The 18,314-nt window shown below is 42.3% G+C and overlaps 1 protein-coding gene across 3 annotated transcripts; it reads left to right on the forward strand.

Annotated features, from left to right (window-relative positions):
* Positions 1 to 1,314: 1,314 nt before the first annotated feature.
* On the forward strand, positions 1,315 to 13,016 carry FBXO4 (F-box protein 4). Of its 3 annotated transcripts, none has more exons than XM_043547252.1 (7): positions 1,315 to 1,686; positions 4,369 to 4,604; positions 5,962 to 6,179; positions 7,414 to 7,489; positions 8,016 to 8,194; positions 9,381 to 9,448; positions 10,402 to 10,577. In XM_043547252.1, the coding sequence occupies exons 1-7, from the start codon at positions 1,501 to 1,503 to the stop codon at positions 10,441 to 10,443; spliced, it is 1,005 nt and encodes a 334-aa protein (XP_043403187.1). In that variant the 5' UTR covers positions 1,315 to 1,500; the 3' UTR covers positions 10,444 to 10,577. The 3 variants fall into 3 exon arrangements, with proteins under 3 accessions (XP_043403187.1, XP_037758664.1, XP_027683548.2); XM_027827747.3 differs by lacking the exon at positions 9,381 to 9,448 and adding an exon at positions 11,270 to 13,016 and having other exon boundaries at positions 1,341 to 1,686; XM_037902736.2 differs by lacking the exons at positions 9,381 to 9,448; positions 10,402 to 10,577 and adding an exon at positions 11,270 to 13,016 and having other exon boundaries at positions 1,319 to 1,686.
* Positions 13,017 to 18,314: the final 5,298 nt, after the last annotated feature.

The raw sequence follows: 18,314 nt of genomic DNA on the forward strand, positions 1-18,314 counted from the left end.
GGATGGAAGAATCCAATGCACCGCTACAGACTAGGGACCGAATGGCTAGGCAGCAGTTCTGCGGAAAAGGACCTAGGGGTGACAGTGGACGAGAAGCTGGATATGAGTCAGCAGTGTGCCCTTGTTGCCAAGAAGGCCAATGGCATTTTGGGATGTATAAGTAGGGGCATAGCGAGCAGATCGAGGGACGTGATCGTTCCCCTCTATTTGACAGTGGTGAGGCCTCATCTGGAGTACTGTGTCCAGTTTTGGGCCCCACACTACAAGAAGGATATGGAAAAATTGGAGAGAGTCCAGCGAACGGCAACAAAAATGATTAGGGGTCTAGAGCACATGACTTATGAGGAGAGGCTGAGGGAGCTGGGATTGTTTAGTCTGCAGAAGAGAAGAATGAGGGGGGATTTGATAGCTGCTTTCAACTACCTGAAAGGGGGTTCCAAAGAGGATGGCTCTAGACTGTTCTCAATGGTAGCAGATGACAGACAAGGAGTAATGGTCTCAAGTTGCAATGGGGGAGGTTTAGATTGGATATTAGGAAAAACTTTTTCAGTAAGAGGGTGGTGAAACACTGGAATGCGTTACCTAGGGAGGTGGTAGAATCTCCTTCCTTAGAGGTTTTTAAGGTCAGGCTTGACAAAGCCCTGGCTGGGATGATTTAACTGGGACTTGGTCCTGCTTCGAGCAGGGGGTTGGACTAGATGACCTTCTGGGGTCCCTTCCAACCCTGATATTCTATGATTCTATGAATAACAATGATAGCAGAGAACTTGTTGATGGGGGATTTTGTGATGTGTACAGCTATCACCCACTACCACCACAGAAGCGAACAGTGAAAGTGAGAGTCTGTTATTATGGCTTTAGGTACTGTGGTTAAAATCGAAATATCCTCCCTCTCCTCGTACAGATCGTAGGTAAAAGCCCTTTCTAGTGCTGGGGAGCCGGTTTGAGGTTGTTTCTAAAGAAGCCCTGCCCTTAGTTCCAACCTGTCCTGCTGTAGGGCTGCCTTATCCAGCTGCTCTAATACTTAAGGCCATGTTAACAGCGCAGCAGCCTGCGTTGCTGCTCTCACCGTTGCACCGGGGATACGTGCCGCTGAGCTGCGGCTGGGGTCCCTGTATCGTTCCGTGGGTGCGGGGCTCCCGCCAGGGCTCTGCACCAGCTGGACTGAGCCCGAGGCTGGCTGCCGCGGGAGGCCCGGGGTTTCCCCCTGCCCTGACCCGCAGGCGCGCGTGAGGCCCCCGGCACCTGGGTGGCCCCTGCCGGGGGCGCGGCGCGGGGCGGTGCGGAGCAGCCCGGCACCGCAGCGGGGAGCCGGCCGGGGCGCCGCGTGGGTTTCCGGTGACCCGGTAGCGCTCCCCTCTCCACGCCCCGCTCCCTGCCGGCTGGCAGCCGCCCCGCGAGCTGGAGGCCGGGATCTCCGAGCCGGGCCAGGGCCTGGCACCGCCTGCCGAGAGCGAGCAGCGCCCTGGGGGCTCTCGGCCGCAGCCGGTGGGCGAGGCAATGGCAGCGGGCAACGCTGGGGACTGGGGCCGGCTGGAGTCCGCCCTGCGCAGCAGCCTCCGCCTCCTCAGGGACAGGTGGGCCCGGGGGCCGAGGCAGCGCGGCGGGCAGGCGGCGGCCGCAGAGCGGTCGAGCAGCCGCCTCGAGGAGGCCGGCGAAGAGGTTTGCGCCCTGCAGACGCTGCCGGTGAGTGAGTGACCCGGCTCCTGCCACCCCTCCGCCCAGCCCAGCCACCTGCCTCCCTCCGTCTCTAGCCCACCCACCCCGGGCTCTCCTCCTCGTCTCTCTGACCACTCCAGCCATCCGGTTCCCAGCCTGTTTGCAGCACTTGGGCGCCCATAAATCAAAGGCATGATCAGATTATTCTGCCCTACCTTCAGAAATTACCACCTGGGGGTTCATGTCTGATACGAGAAGGCTCTTTTTCACCGGGGTTCTCGCAACAGAATTTTTGGTGGCCTCCAACTCTTGCTGGTGGCCGCACTCACACTTTTTCCTACAACAAGAAAAGGAGTACTAGTGGCACCATAGAGACTAACAAATTTATTTGAGCATAAGCTTTCGTGAGCTACAGCTAACTGCATCGGATGCATTCAGTGGAAAATACAGTGAGGAGATTTTATATACACAGAGAACATGAAACAGTGGGTGTTACCATACACACTGTAACGAGAGTGATCAGGTAAGGTGAGCTATTACCAGCAGGAGCCAGAGAGAAAAAAATGTGAGGAACAGTGGGGGTGGGGGGAAACATGGGGAAAGGGGTGAGGAACAGTAGGGAGGGAAACAAACATGAGTTTATTTCCACCCCTCTCCCCACCCCCCCCCACCCCCATTCCTCACACGTTCTTGTCAACTGCTGAAATGGCCCACCTTGATTACCACTACAAAAGGTTTTTTTTCTTTCCTGCTGGTAATAGCTCACCTTACTCGTTACAGTGTGTATGGTAACACCCATTGTTTTGTGTTCTCTATGCATATAAAATCTCCCCGCTGTATTTTCCACTGCATGCATTTGATGATAAATTTGTTAGTCTCTAAGGTGCCACAAATACTCTTTTTCTTTTTGCAGATACAGACTAACACAGCTGCTACTTTGAAACCTTTCGTACAACACTTAATTAACTTTAGGAAAAACAAATAAATATGTGTATATACATGTCCAAATCACTGTAACTTATTTATGTATGGCTTTTTGGCAGACTCAGTAATAAAAATAATGCTGTTAAAAGTGATATTTGTATGTTTGTTAATATCACTTCACAGCAAGTCCTGGCAAATTAAGACCTGGGTGGAGGGTGAGGCAGCGGGGGCCAGGAAGGATGGATGTGGGGCTGGGGGCTGCAGAGGTCAGAGGCGATGGATGGGGGGCCCCCACCACTGTGTGGTCGGGGATGAGGGTTGGCGCTGGGGGTTGGTGCCCATTGCTGTGTGGTCAGGGCCAGGGATCGGGGGGGTCGGCACCCGGAGCCAGCACCTGCTGCCGCAAGACCGGGGCCTGGGGTCAGCACCAAGGGTCAGCACTTGGGGTCCATGCCCACTGCCATGTGACCGGGGCAAGGGATTGGCATCAGAATCCAGGGCCAGCACCTGCCAGAGCCCGGGGTTGGTGCCCGCTGCCACGTGACCAAGGCTGGGGATCGGCACCCATGGCCAGCACTCCCCAGAGCATAGGGTTGATATCCAGGAGTAGTGTCTGGGGTCAGCAACTAGGGCTGGGGGTAAGAGCACGTGGCCGGGATTGGCCCCTGGGGCAAGCAGCCACCACCAGGGTTGGCACTTGGGGTCCACACCTGCTGCCATGCGGCCAAGGCTAGGGGTCAGCATCCAGAGCCAGCAAACCGCCGGAGCCCAAGGCCAGGGATCTGAACCCAGGGCCAGCACCCAGGGCTGGGGATCTGCATCCAGGACTGACAGCCACTGGAGCCGAGGGTTGGCGCCCAGGGTCAGTGACCATGGCTGGGGGTCAGAGTGTGCTGCCAGGGATCAGCGCCTGCTGCCACCGGGGTTGGGGGCTGGCACCATGTGGCGAGAGCTGGGGATCGAAGTCTGCGGCTGCGCAGCCAGGGGTTGGAGCCTGAAGACCCATGGCTGAAGGCCAAGGCTGCATGGCCAGAGCTGGGGGTCAGTGCCTGAAACCCTGCGGCTAGAGCCGGATGTTGGCACCTGAAGACTCATGGCTGCAGCAGGTGATCTGCAGTCAAGCTCCCTAAGTCCCCACCCCTGGGCTAAAGCGTGAGCCCCACTAAGCCACTCTTCCCCCAAGGTAGAGAACTCATCTTGCTCCTTCAGCATTGTTCTCCTCCTGTCTCCAGAGATGGTGCATGGCGGCGCATCCAAGAGCAGCAGGGAGGAAAGGGGAAGGCCTATGCTTTGCCCTCCCTCCTCACCAGTCACCACCCAGGAGGCTGTCGTGGCCACAGGGAAACCCCCTGGTGGCCGCATTCAGCCACGGTAGCCACATTTGAGAAATGCTGATTCTAGCAGATAAAGGCATAACAAGATTCAGTGGCTGGAAGCTGAAATTATCAAAATTCAACCTGGAGATAAAGTGTACATTTTTTAACAATGAGGATAATCAATCATTTGGAATCTAAATCCAGATTGGACATCTTTCTAAAAACTATGCTCTTATTCAGCCACAAATTGTTGGTCTAGATACAGGGATTGCAGATAATCTATGGCCTGTGTTATGCAGGAAGTCAATCATGGTCCCTTTTTGACTTTATAATGTAGTGACCTGTTTCATGTTTATACTTTTGCATGTGAAGTAATATTATTTTTGCTTTTATTTTTCCCTCCTAATCTCTTCTATTTGCATTAGTGAGGTCCTCGGTCATTAAAACTGCTCTTCTTTAATGTTTTCAGATTGATGTGCAGTTATACATTATGTCATTTCTCTCACCCCAAGACCTGTGCCATTTGGGAAGCACAAATCAGTACTGGAGTTTAGCTGTGCGGGATCCATTGTTATGGCGATATTTTCTCTTGCGGGATCTCCCTTCTTGGTCTTCTGTTGACTGGAAATCACTTCCAGATGTGGAAATCTTTAATAAATCCTTTTCTGAGCTAAATAATAATGCATTGTATGACTATATGACAATGTAAGTATTTTACGTTTCTCCAATGTGTGTAAAGCAGTATAACTCATCCCAAATCCAGATTTTAAAACCACAACTCTGCTAGTCTAATTACAGGAAAATATTACTTGACTCTTGAAGTGGTTTTGCAGATAAAATGCATTTCTGGTGCCTTGAAAGGAAGTTTCTAATTATGTAACAATTCTGTCAGTTCTTTCTGTTTGCAATATTCATACATACCTATTTAATTCCAAAGGATTTCAAAGCATTTTGCAAATGATACACATATAACGCCACAGAAATGCAGCCACCTCAGAATAGGAGTTAGAGAGCCAGCCACAGCATGCTATACAAAAACTGTGGTGGTAATATTTTTGCCCAGAAGACAAGCAAACTCCTACTCTTACCAAAAGTACTATGTAGAGCAAATGGGATTTTAGTTTTTAAGGTCTTATCTGACAGACTCAGGTATAGAAAATTGCATGAAAAATCTATCTCTACAGTCGATCAACTACATTAAAAGAATATTAATGTTGCAAAGTCAAGCACTCATCGAATAAACCAGAGGTCCTTTGGAAAAAAATAGTATTTCATGTAATAAGCATAATAACGTCCAGGCAACCTTAATTTTGGAATTTCCTAACTTTTGCATCTTGACTTTGGAACCTTAATGTTCTTTTAATATAGCTTTTTTTTGGATACAACTTCCTAATTTTAAAAAAATGGGGAAAAAATCTGTTACATGGAACAATATTGGCAATAACTGGTGTTCTCGAATATGTGGATCAGCCACTAGAGAGGAATGAGACACATGCTTTGCCAGTGCTGTGCTTTCACAATTATTTGCTGACAACAGAGGAACGTAGATGTTCAGGATCCCCAGGTTCAATTCTAAGTTCTGTGTTCAAGAGGGCACAGACCCTTATATTCCTGTGCTCCTAGCCTGTTCTTGTTCCCCTTTCTTTTATCCACCTCCTGGCTCCTGCCTCTCTCCCACTCTACTCTTGTTCAACTCCCTGATTCTGCCCTCTTCCCCCCGCACATCTATGTACATTCCTCTATCCCCCGCCTCTGCAGCTGTCCACCCACCTACTCTTCTGGTGCTCCCCATCCTCTGGCTCTTGTATCCCCCTGCTCTCCTGAGTACCAATCCAGTGCCTTAACCACAAAAACATTTCTCACTGGACCGATACTTCTCATTTGTTTACATAGGCTACATAACAACCATCAGTTAACAACTCTGTCACTACTGACCTCATTGATATGAACCAGCAACCTACAAGTCACAAGTAAAATATATTTGGGACCTAATTTGGTTGACAGTAATTAATATTGCCTCTGTATTTTGTGTTTAATTTCTAATTATATCTATTTTACCCAGATACAAAAAGAGCTGTCCTCCGAGTAGACATTTGAAATCAAGCCGTCACACATATGGAGCTGTGACTTCCTTTTTACAATCACTGGTCACGCAAGCAGAACCTCGCTTTGCCCTTTTTGGACCAGGTTTAGAAGAATTGGATGAATCTTTGGTGCGAAGAATGATGACTTGCCCAGACATTTTGCCTGTAGCTGGCTTACCTCAAAGACAAATCCATGGTAATAGTCAGTTGTTTCTTTAAAAACATGTTCTACAAGAGAAAAGGTGCTTTTTATACCTCCCTTTAAAACGAATATTAGTTTTATAGACTATGTTATACAGGAGATCAGACTAGATGATTGCAAAGACCCCTTTTGGCCTTAGGTTCTATGAATCTATACTAAAACTGGATTTTTTTTCTCTCTGTGGCTGATTAGAGCAATAAAATGCCATTGTGGAACAATAAGCATTCGGGGTGAAATCTTGGTACCTTGAAGTCCGTGGGAAAACTTACATTGAAATCAATTCAGGCGGGGGTGGAGGAGATGGGAGAGGAGGTGTGTGTCAAGATTTTACCCTGGGGTTTTGATCCAGAACTTAAAGTCAAACATGCTGTTGATCATGGATAAGTCTTGAGCCCAGTTTTCTTTAGCTGACATTAATACTATGTCCTTTTTTTTTTAAATTACTTTTGCTTGATTGCCTTCACGTTATACAAAAAAAGGAAAAGTGGATGACGGACCCCATTTCCTGCTATAATATCCTACTTAAATCTAAGTTATATATGAGATTGGTAATAAAATGCCTTTATTAAAAAGAACAGTGACCTAGGAAAATATAGGAAGTAGTTAAATGATTAATCAACAGGATTTTACATAAAATATAGTTCTAAACATCTGCAGTTTCCCCTCACTCTAAACCAGAGTAAAAAAACTCAAAAATTATTTGGTTGGGAACCACTGATATTTATTTATTCATAACTGATTTGGAATAATGAAGTTGTACTCACAGGTAGCATATGCAAATATGCATTTTGAGTGCTGTTTTCCTGCTGTTATATGTCACACTTGTTGCATCTTCTTTTAAATTAGGTGTAAGACATTTTGGATAGAACTTAATGTGTAATTTAAGAACAGGAAGCGCAGTAGAACTTGATCCTGATTGGGGTGTCTAGGTGCTTCTGCAGTACAAATTTTAAATAACTTACTTATGTACTTGAAATAATTGCAAGTGCCATCCAATCTTTTATAGCAATACTTAATTAAATTACCAGCATCTCAGTGTGATCAATTTAGTGTGTGTCTAAAGTCACATTCTGATGTAATGAATATATTTTCTTGTAATATAGAGACACACTTGATTAAATGTATCCAATTTATGATCCCTATGATCCCTATTTTTCAGCCTTTGGCGTTAGCTGTCTTCAGCAACTGAATATTTTTATATCCTAAATTCATTTTGTTCCTCTTGTAGGGATTGGATCAGGAGTCAGTTTTCAATTTAATAACCATCAAAATTTCAATATTCTGACATTGTATTCAACTACCAGGTAAGGCTTGTTCTCTGCAAAAATAAAGCTGAATGTTCTCAGTTATTTCGGCTTTTTCTCCTGGTCTCAACCACGGATGTAATTTGGATATCACAGCACTTGATTATTTGTGTAAATCAGGTGAATGGACATCTCCTGTAAATTACATCAATTGCCACTGCCACTCACAAATTGTGTGGCAGAAGGTAGGCCTAGTTTTTTAAATCTGGCCCAAAGAATCTTTGATCAGCATGAGTATGTGTGTGTGTAATGCACAAAGAGCAGTGCCTTTCCTTTTTGTGTCTCTAATTTTATTTTTGAAATTTATAAGCATGAACCTACCCATTGGTGCATGTTAGTATGGATCTTGCAAAACTGGTTAACTATGCATGCAAATTATAAAAAGCTGTTTCAGGGATGAAACTGTTCTGTATGTTTTGGCCATTCCCCTCTCCCCTCTTTGTGGAGTCTCTCCCTTTTCCTATTCTGCTTCCAAATTAGTCTGAATAATTTTGTTAAATGTTTGGGGTGTTTTCATATTTTTCAGCGTGGAAAGGAAGAGAGCAAGAACAGAGCAAACTGTTACAGTCAATAAGATGTTTTACCAAGAAAACAGCATAGGAGGGAATCAACAGGCAGTACACTACAGTGTAATTGCTCAGGTTAAAAAGGTGTGCGAAGTAGTTGATGGATTCATCTATGTTGCTAATGCGGAAGCTCATAAAAGTAAGGAATGTTTATTTTAACTATGTTGACTCATGTTTTGTGGATGGTTGAGATGCTACTAGTACATGAGAATACATTTATACTTTGAAGGCCACATTCTGATTTTATTATTCACCTTCAGAAGTACAGAGAAAGATACTAATCAATATGAGTAAGAATTATGAGTCCAAATGAAGTTAGTGTGGTTTCAGGACAGTTCTTACTAATGATTGACTACTGAACCTGCTATATAACTTGAGGAATTTAATTTTACAAGGACACTAATAAGCAGGCTATATGCAGTTTTGCTACAATATAAAAGCAAGGTGTGGTCAGTTATTCCTTTTGTGTAAATAATTGTTTGATATGGATTCTTAATAATCTGAGCTAAAGATCAGAGCAAATGAGATGGGGATTTAAAAAATGTCAATTGGAAAGATTTAGTTTTGTTAATGGCTTTCTTGTTTAAGGAGACTAAGTAAAGTCCTCTTATTCACGTCTGAATACTAGTGACATCATAGCAGAATTTTTTGGAAGCCTTTGTGATCCATCACTAACTTTGCGCGCACAGCAGCTGACTTCCCCATGATCTGCCACACACCATCTGTCCTTCTGCTCACTGGTCATCGTCTACTACGGTGGCCCATCACCATTCCTTCCATGATAACTTTCTCAAGGATATTTCCATCTTTATGCCAAATGTGACCAAAATATATATGTTTGCACCTGTTGATTTCCAAGAGCAGAGTCCACTTCTCTCCAATAATATTTCTAACATAAGCATGCATTGTCTTCTCCGTCCAGGAGATATGCAAGAGTCTTTTCCAGCACCACATCTCTTCTTTTTTCTTCTTGTCAACTGTATTAGTTTTCCAGGATTCACATCTATAAGTTGCTATGGAAAAAATTAAGCTTTTGAGCAATCTAACCGTAATACATTTTGAGATACCATGGTTTTTCCACAGTTTCATGAGGGAGGCCTTGGTTGAGCAAGCCATCCCTAGTTGTCTTCAGATTTGTTTGGAGCAGCCTCCTTGGTTGAATATGTATGATCCCAGATAATTAAATTCATCTATTGGCTCTACAGCTTCACTGCTGATCATGATGTTTGCTTGCATCCTGTTGTAATTAATCATGTCAATGTACGTGAATTTCATTTTTGCCACATTCAGGAATAGTCCATATTCCTCACTAACTGTTTTTTCAGACTCCAATATTTATTGCATTGCATCGATTGGTTTCACCAAAGAGCATCATATCATCAGCATATCTGAGGTTGGTTAAGAAGTGTTCATCAATGGAAGTCCCAGTTCCTTCCACCTTATCAAAATCTTCCAGGGCTTGTCTCATGATAAATTCTGCATATATGTTGAAAAGACCTGGGGACAGAATACACTCATGTCTCGTACTCTTCCCAATGGAAAACCACTCACTGTTGCTTGCTGCTGTTCACATGATAGTGTTCATTTTATTCCAGAGTTCATTCGGGTTGTTTCTTCTCTTTAAGGAGACTGTCCATTATCAAATGGTTGGTAAAGTTTCTACAGTTTCTCCTAATGTATGCACTGAAATATCTCATTAGTTTATCATACGTCTGGCACTGCACTGAAACAGAGTTCTGCTATCATCTAAAGTTCTTTCCTTGCTTATTTTCATGTCATGATGGTATAACTCTCCTTCTTTGACCTAGTCTTAAACAGTTGTGTGTTTTTTGATTTACCAGTCCATTAACGGGAAGTTGAATCAAACAGGTTACCTGTTGATTTTTAAAATTTGTTTCAGTTGGGAGTATTTAAACTAGAGCATGTATTTACATTTAGGATTGTTTCTAGCATCTCATTTTATTTACAGAAGATGTAAAACTATAATGAAGAAACATGTCCTGAATATCTTTTAATACTGAAGGTGTGTTTACTTTTTGTTTCTTCAGCCATGCTAGATTGTCTTCAAATCATTGCCTTTGAAAAGGAGGAAAAAGTCAAATCAGGAAGGGAGAGGCGGAAGGAAGAGGAAGGTGGGGCAACTCACTGCCCCAACTGCCTCTGTGAAAGTTAGGAAAGTGGCCTATTGTGACTTTGATTATTATTGCTTGGAAGGTACTCCAATAACTACAATGATGTGTATCCTCCTAAGAACCAAGATAGAAGAAAATGTAATAAAGATGAGTTTGATTATATATAGCGGGGTTTGTATATAGTCTAATACTCATATTTCAAACTGTTTTCCAGAACACGACCGTCAAGATGAATTTGCTCATATTTTGGCAATGATAGATCCAACTCTTGGGCCTCCAAACAGGCCTGTACTGATTTTGTCCTGCACCTCTGAAGTTGGCATTAAAAGAATCCCTTGTGTTTACATGGCACATCAACTGCAATTAAATCTGCTAAGCCAACCATGGATGGTATCTTCACTTCTTAAAATATTTGTTTTCTTTTTACTCATCCTCTTTATATTGTCTTGTGAGTGAGCAGTAATGTTTGAAGTGGACTTTAATATAAATGTTAGTGGCACACTGTAGCTAAAGGAGAACTGCTAGGCAGAAAAGCTTAAATACAAATTTTAGGTAAAATATTTTCCTTTGCCTTCATAAGGATAATGTTGGAAAGCTTTGTGTATTTTTAAAACATACCACTGTTAATTAGAAGACTACATAATTTGAATTAAAATATAATAGAAATTATAGAATTCATAATCTATGTGAAATTCTGAAGTTTGAAACTTTGTTCCCCCCAAGAGTTATAAAAAGGAATTTCAAATAACCTGTGATTCCAACTGATACTGTGAAGGAAATAAGATGTCAGATAAACCAACTGATAAACAGCAGAGGGGAGGTTTAAGAGAGAACTCTATAGGAAATCAATAATGTACAGCTTTTCTAATGGCTCTCTTTATTCATCCTCTGAACAGTTCTGTTTCCTTTCCCCTAATTTACTCTAAGAAACATGTTCTGTTTAAGGGACCTGAAAGCCAGTGACAAAACAGGCAGATTTGACAATATTTTTAAGAACAAATATGGAATGTTAATCTAGTATCTGTACACTCAATATGTATATCCATATACCACATTAACATCTGCCATTATTGGTTTTACAGGTGCAAGATTCTGTAGCTGCTACTTTAAGTGGACTGTTAAATGGAATTGAGTGGATCCTGGGAGAGGTTGAATGTAAAAATGCACAATGATCAAACTTGCTTAGTCATACTGTATGGACTTTGTCATTTGCAAAGAGTATGAAGTGAACATTTTGCCCTGATGTTGTACTGACTGCTAAGAGATTTAAAAGGCAGCCCTCCGTGATTACAAATATTTTAATAATCAACATTCTTCCAAATGTAGACTTGAATTATAAATGAAAGCAAGTTTGACTGGATACCAACATTTGACAAAGAAATGGGTTTGATTTTTTTTTTAATTTGCGGTTTTTATAATGCTTTTCATTCTCAGCATATTCTATAACATAAAACATTCTGCAAACCTTGACCCCCAATAAGTTTAATGCCAGAATAACCCTATCACCTAGGTGTACCTCATACCAGACTTGGATTAGGATGGTTTGGCGAAGATGGAGTTCTGTCTTGTTCTCTCTTGGGACTGAGAGAGGCCAGACAGAAATCCATTTTCTCCAACCCATCCTAAATATGTCAGAGGTAGAGGGCCACGTGTGTTTTCATGGAACTAAGGGCTCTGGGAGAAAAGAGAAACTTGAGCCTGCAGCCCTGTGTGAGTAGCTCCGACAGCTGGCTGCAAGAGGGGCTACTATGGGATCAGAGTAGGAAGATAGGCAGTTTTCATGGAGCCAGTCATCTCTGCTTTACCTCCACCTCCATCCATGGCACTTGGATACTACAGTGGTGAGGATCATACAAGTACCTGTACAGAACAGTGTTATAATTCTGTATTCCTAGGCGTAACAGCCCTCTACCTCTGACATATTTTGGGTGAACGTTCTATCAATAGTATAAAATTAAGCTAGTGTCTCTTAGTTTTACTATTAAGATCTCTGTGAGAAATGAGGGCACTTAACATTTGGGAGGCCTGGGTCCTCAAGCAGAACTGTCCAGAGTGAGGCCTATGAAGAGAAAATACAAACACGTTTAGATGCCAGAGCATGCACAGCAAGTGTTCCAGAATAACTTCATCATTCCTTCTATCAAAATACAGAGTACTTTCCAAGTGGCCCTTACTCCCGTTATCACTGAATGGAAGATTGAATTGGTCTCACTCCTGCAAAATATCTATTTCAAAACATTCCATTTGCAAAGTTCCTTTTTTTAAAAACTTTCCAGTGATTGATATTTAGGCCGGGGGTAGAAATAAAGGAAATTCAAAAACATTTCCTGTTTCTATATCCTCAGGTAGCCAAGGCGTCCTAACTGTTGTTGTATCAGTGCTCATAAGGGACAATTTGGAGTTCTAAGATTAACCCTGGGAGCACCAATATGCCTATTCTAGCTTTTATTTTTTAATAGTGTGTATGTGTGTATAGTTCTCTTGTAAGATACTCTATAGAACAGAAGAGATAAAACACATATATAATGCAATCAATATTTTGGATACATATACATAAATACCGTAAATACATATGGCTCTCAATACTTTGTAATATGGCTTCACGTGAACTGCTGGTTGTAAAATAATAATAATAATAATTAAAAAATGCTACTATAGTCTAATAGCCACTCTGCTCTGTAGAGAGAGAATGCAACTGTCTCTGGTGCCACTGCAGCTCCTACCGTTTCATACATTGGGAAGGAGGATTCATTTATGCAATGATCGCTATTGTAATAGCACTCTCTTTTCTCCCTTCAAAAATGTGTAATAAATTGTTTTTTAAAGATGGCAGATCTTTCTTATTTGTGTGGGCACCATAAACATCTGTGCTGTCCAGTAACAGTTAACAAAAAATACCTCTTCCATGGTGTAATTGGTGCAGAAATATAGGCATAGACCAAAACAATGATGTTATTTTCAGGAGTGTGAGAAGGTAACAAGTTTCAGTTAGAAAAAGGAGAAAATAGATATAGGGAAATTTTTTTTCTTTTACTTTTTTCAGAAGGTAACATGAACAATGGGGAGAGTTAAAGAGAATTTGAAAAAAAAATTCTTCATATTGTCTTGTATAACATTTTTATTTAAGGGATGTGTAATAGTAACAGCTGCTTTGCATAATCAACTCAGTTACCATACTCAAGTGTTTAATACATAGAAACTGTTAGTGATATACTTGGGCTCCAATGACTGTTGGTGTTTGCAAACATCTCAAACTAAATGGCAATGTTTCGAAAACCAGACTTTCCTTCTGGTGAGAAGGAATAGAAGAACATTTATTTCAAGGCACAATAATACTGTTTTAATTAATTAGGCCACATGTTAGCAAATTCTGCATTAAACCAAAATAACTGTGATTTTTCTTACTATGTCTCTTTTCTAACATTTCCCTGTTGGCTCTGGTCTTGGTTTCTACATGTTACTTTCAAAGGTGTGATTTAATATGAATATTTGTTAATTATTTTTTTAAAGAAAAGAAAGTAGTGAAGGTACTATGGGGAATACCCTTTTTTGTGAGCTTAGAGAACACAGAGCAGCTGCAATATGCACAATGTATCAAAACAATGGTAAACCACATTAGAAAAAAGCGTGGAGGAAGATTAGATAGTCTCAAGTTGCAATGGGGGAGGTTTAGGTTGGATTTTAGGAAACACTATTTCACGAGGAGGGTGGTGAAGCACTGGAATGGGTTCCCTAGGGAGGTGGAGGAGTCGCCTTCTTTTGAGGGTTTTAAGGTCAGGCTTGACCAAGCCCTAGCTGGGATGATTTAGTTGGGGATTGGTCCTGCTTTGAGCAGGGGGTTGTACTAGATGACCTCCTGAGGTCCCGTCCAACCCTAATCTTCTATGATTCTATGATTAGAGCTAGAAGTCACCTCGCCTAGTACTTCTTACTTTTGTTTCAAATACTATTGGTTCCCAAAGTTTTAGAGTGAGCAGTGTACCCCCTTCATAGCTTCACATGTGCTCATTTAATTATGAGTGCTTTAGTAAGTGCAAGGCATGTATTGTGGGATTGGTCATAAATGCAGTTGCTCCACTGAGTTCTGCGGTTTTAAAGCCATCTTTTGATGTATGTACTACACAAGCAGGGGCCTGCTTAAATCCCACATCTGGAAAATGGAAGCACTCTGCTGTTAAATTACCAGCTATTGCATGGAAATGGGATTTCGATACATTTATTGGATTACATTTTATAGTTTATCTAAGGCAGGACAGAGCTCCAAGAGTGAAATCCTGGCCCTATTGAACTGGATTGCAAAACTCTCACTGAGCACAAATGGGGTGAGTATTCCACCCCAGCTATTCTAAAGGTAGAGCTGTCACTGATAAATACATGAATGTTCATCAGTACTTGTGGGACAGTGTTCGGGGCCAGAGGTTCTGAAGCTTCACCCTTTACCCAAAATCTACCCAAAGTATTTTCCACTGTTCTAGCCCCTAAAATGCTGTGAAATATAATATGCAGTGTTGTTGTAGCCATGTTGGTCCCAGGATGTTAGAGAGAAAAGGTGGGTAACAGCTTCTGTTGGTGAGAGAGACAAGCTTTCGAACTTGCACAGAGCTCTCTTCAGGACCTGTGTAAGCTCAAAAGCTTGTCTCTCTCACCAACAGAAGTTGGTCCAATAAAAGATATTACCTCACCCACCCTGTGAAATATAGTGCAAGTTTATTGTGCCATACATGGCCAAAGTCAGCATTTATATTCAGTATTCACAAGTTCACATTAAAAAAATAATTCAAACATTCTTTTTCACATTCTCATGAATTGCATCTTCTGCATAACTATTGAATATGTGCTAAATATTCAATAAACCTAATTGCTGTGGCTATCTCCACAACCAGAATGGCCACAAACTTCTTTTTTAATGAAAGCTTGATTCTGTAGACAAAGTTTGTATCCCTCATCTCACCACTCTCCAAAAGATGTTTTGGGGATTCACTTCCAAGTCTCTATCCCAGCACTGAGAATTCCTCCAGTAGAACAAGCAACGAACAATCTCAAGAGTGTAGGGGGTGCTGTGGTGTTTTGAGCTGGAAAACCAGTTCCTGCCATTTAAGTACAACCATGTTGCTTTGTTACGCTACATAAAGTGGTTTCTCCTCAAATGACAGTTTCTGGTTTAGGAAGCAGACCGAAGGGTCTTGCTTCCAAATTTGCCAATTGTAGACACCTTTCAGCGTGAGTGCAGCTCTGCCAGTGTTCATAATAACGAGTGCTGTAGACAGAGAAGGGGTGATTTTATCACGGTAATCTAAGCCCATGGATTTAGTCAGCATGGTGGTAAAAAAATCTGGTCCCTAGCCACGCTAGCCCGTCCAGTGTCACTATCTTTGGTGGAACATTTTCCCAATATAGATGTGCCCAACTATCATTTTCTTCGTTAAGCACATGGATCAGTCAGTGGCTGTTTATAACTGCCTGGTTTTCTTAAGTATTTAAGGGCGGGTAAGCAGCCTAATGGCATCAGGTTCTACAAACAGTGGGAAAGTTTTAGAGGGTTTTTTTTGGGGAGGGGGCGGGGAGGAATGTGAAGGGTTGGAATTAAGATGAGTCAATTTAAATGAACATTTTTGACGTACTCCTTTCGATTTTCCTATTTTTACAAAGAATTAGAAAACTTGCAAAGAAGTATAAATTTTTCTGTCTGGAAAAAAAAATGTGTGTGTTTCTGGAAGACCAGGGGGAATTCAAGGTAAGAGCCTATTTTTTCTTCTTTTTATACGGTTTCATCATTGGTGAACACAGGAATACTGAACTGCACATGGGACTCCTAAATGACATCTAAGTATAACTTTTCTCCTTCCCCATGAATAGTCTGACTGAGGATTAAAAAACTCCTCTGTATAGATGACTGATAATCAGACACACTTAACAGTTGAAGGCATAAATGTGGCATGGGTCGGCAATGAGTCAGAGTCATTCATATGATAGCTCTTTATCCTTGGTGAGGTGAGCTGACCTCCGTCCAATTCCTGCTGGAGATGTGTGCATGTTACAAAATCCACCACCGCAATTGGCCCCCTTCTTGGTAGTCTCAGCAGCAGTGTGAAGGAATCAAATGCTATGGAAAATGAACTACCCCATGATCCCTCCAGCTGGACTCCAGCATCAGCAATGAGGAACATCAGTTGATCAGTGTAGGGAAGCCCAGATTGTGCCTTTTCTATGGGCAAAGAAACATTTTACTTTGACTGATGTCACGCTCACATCTTTCGCTAGTTCGGAATTCACTTGTGTAGTGTTGCTATTATGTATCAAGCACTGAGTATGTTCTCAGCACTGTACAGGACTTAGAGATGTGGCCAGAGCCCTTACCTTGTAGTCTAAATACAGAGCAGTAAAACGGTGTTACATGGTTGTTTACTTTGAACACTTGCTTTAAGTGGAAGGAAGGATGAGAAAAAAACAAAGGGGAGGGGCAGGTGGCAAGGAAGGGACAGAAAGCTTGGACAGCAGATCTCAGTGCTGTGTTTAGTGGGGAAAATTATGATTGGGCAATGTTCTTGCAAATGTATGTGAAGACAAGGTAACAGTTCAAAGCTCTGCGCATGAGGGCCCTGAAAGTTTATAAAATGGCTACAGGGAAAGGTTAGAGGGAAGATGTTGACCTAGGAGGAATGGATAACTCAGCTGATATTAGTAGGAAATTGTCTTTCATCTTTAGGTTTAACTTCAGGCCGGATCTCATCCCTATCAAGGCAACACACTTACCCAGCAACACTCCATAATTCAATACAAGTGGGAGTCATGAGGAGTTTTGACAGACTTCTGTGGAAACAGGAGCTGGCCCTTAGGAGTAAATGACCTTTCATGGCTATCGTGTATCAGAGTTACGTCCACTGGTGTGACAGAGCACAGAAGAGTCCACATTGTTGCTGCCAGGTTTGTATTTTTTATTTTGTAAGCACACATAGGGCCAATTCCTACTTCTTTTACGCATTAGAGTAGTGCCTATCAGTGTGGACTGAGTTAAATCAAAGTGATATTAATCATGATTTAAATCAGCAAGCAGGTATCCTGGATTTATATAATCAATTTTAATCTTATTTTGCATTTGCACTTTAATTATTTTCCTAAAGAAAGGTTCATTCTCATTGAATGGTACAACCATTAAAACATGGTATCTTAGGGCTTGTCTACATTACAGGAGGGCAAGAGGGGTGGGGATGGCGGGGATCGATCTAAGTTATGCAACTTCAGCTACGTGAATAACATAGCTGAAGTTGACGTACTTAGATCTACTTATCACAATGTCTTCACTGCGGTGTGTCAATGGAAGATGCTCTCTCGTCGATTCCCCTTGCACTTCTCATTGAGGTGGAATACCGGAGTTGATGCTAGAGCGATTGGCGGTCGATTTATCACGTCTATACTAGACACGATAAATCGACCCCTGCTGGATCAATCACTGCCCATCGATACAGCCGGTAGTGTAGACAAGCCCAGAGAAATGTAGAGCAGGAAGGGACTTTGAGAAGTCATCAAGTCCAGCCCCCTGCACTGTGGCCAGACTAAGTAAACCTAGACCATCCCTGACAGGTGTTTGTCCCACTTATTTTTTAAAGCTTCCAATGATGGGAACTCCACAATCTCCCTTGGAAATCTATTCCAGATCTTAACTATTCTTATACTTAGAAAGGTTTTCCTAATATCTAGTCTAAATCTCTTGCTGCAAATTAAGTCCTTTACAGCTTGTCCTACCTTCAGTGGGCATAGAGAACAATTGATCCCCATTGTCTTTATAATAGCCCTTAACATATTGGAAGGCTGTTATCAGGTCCGCCCTCCCCCATCTTCTTTTCTCAAATCTAAACACGCCCAGGTTTTTTTTAACCTTTCCTCACAGATCAGGTTTTTGGAACCTTTTGTCATTTTTGTTGTTGTTCTCTGGACACTTTCCAGTTTGTCCACATCTTTCCTAAATTGTAGTGCCCAGAATGTGACACAGTACGCCAGCGGGGCCTCACCAGTGCCGAATAGAGTGGGGCAATTACCTCCTGGGTCTTACATACAACACTCCTGTTAATACACCCCAGAATCATATATGCCTTTTTTGCAGCTGCATCACATTGACAGCTCACATTC

This window comes from Chelonia mydas, chromosome 5 (assembly GCF_015237465.2).
Source record: "Chelonia mydas isolate rCheMyd1 chromosome 5, rCheMyd1.pri.v2, whole genome shotgun sequence".
NCBI classification, from domain to species: Eukaryota; Metazoa; Chordata; order Testudines; family Cheloniidae; genus Chelonia; species Chelonia mydas.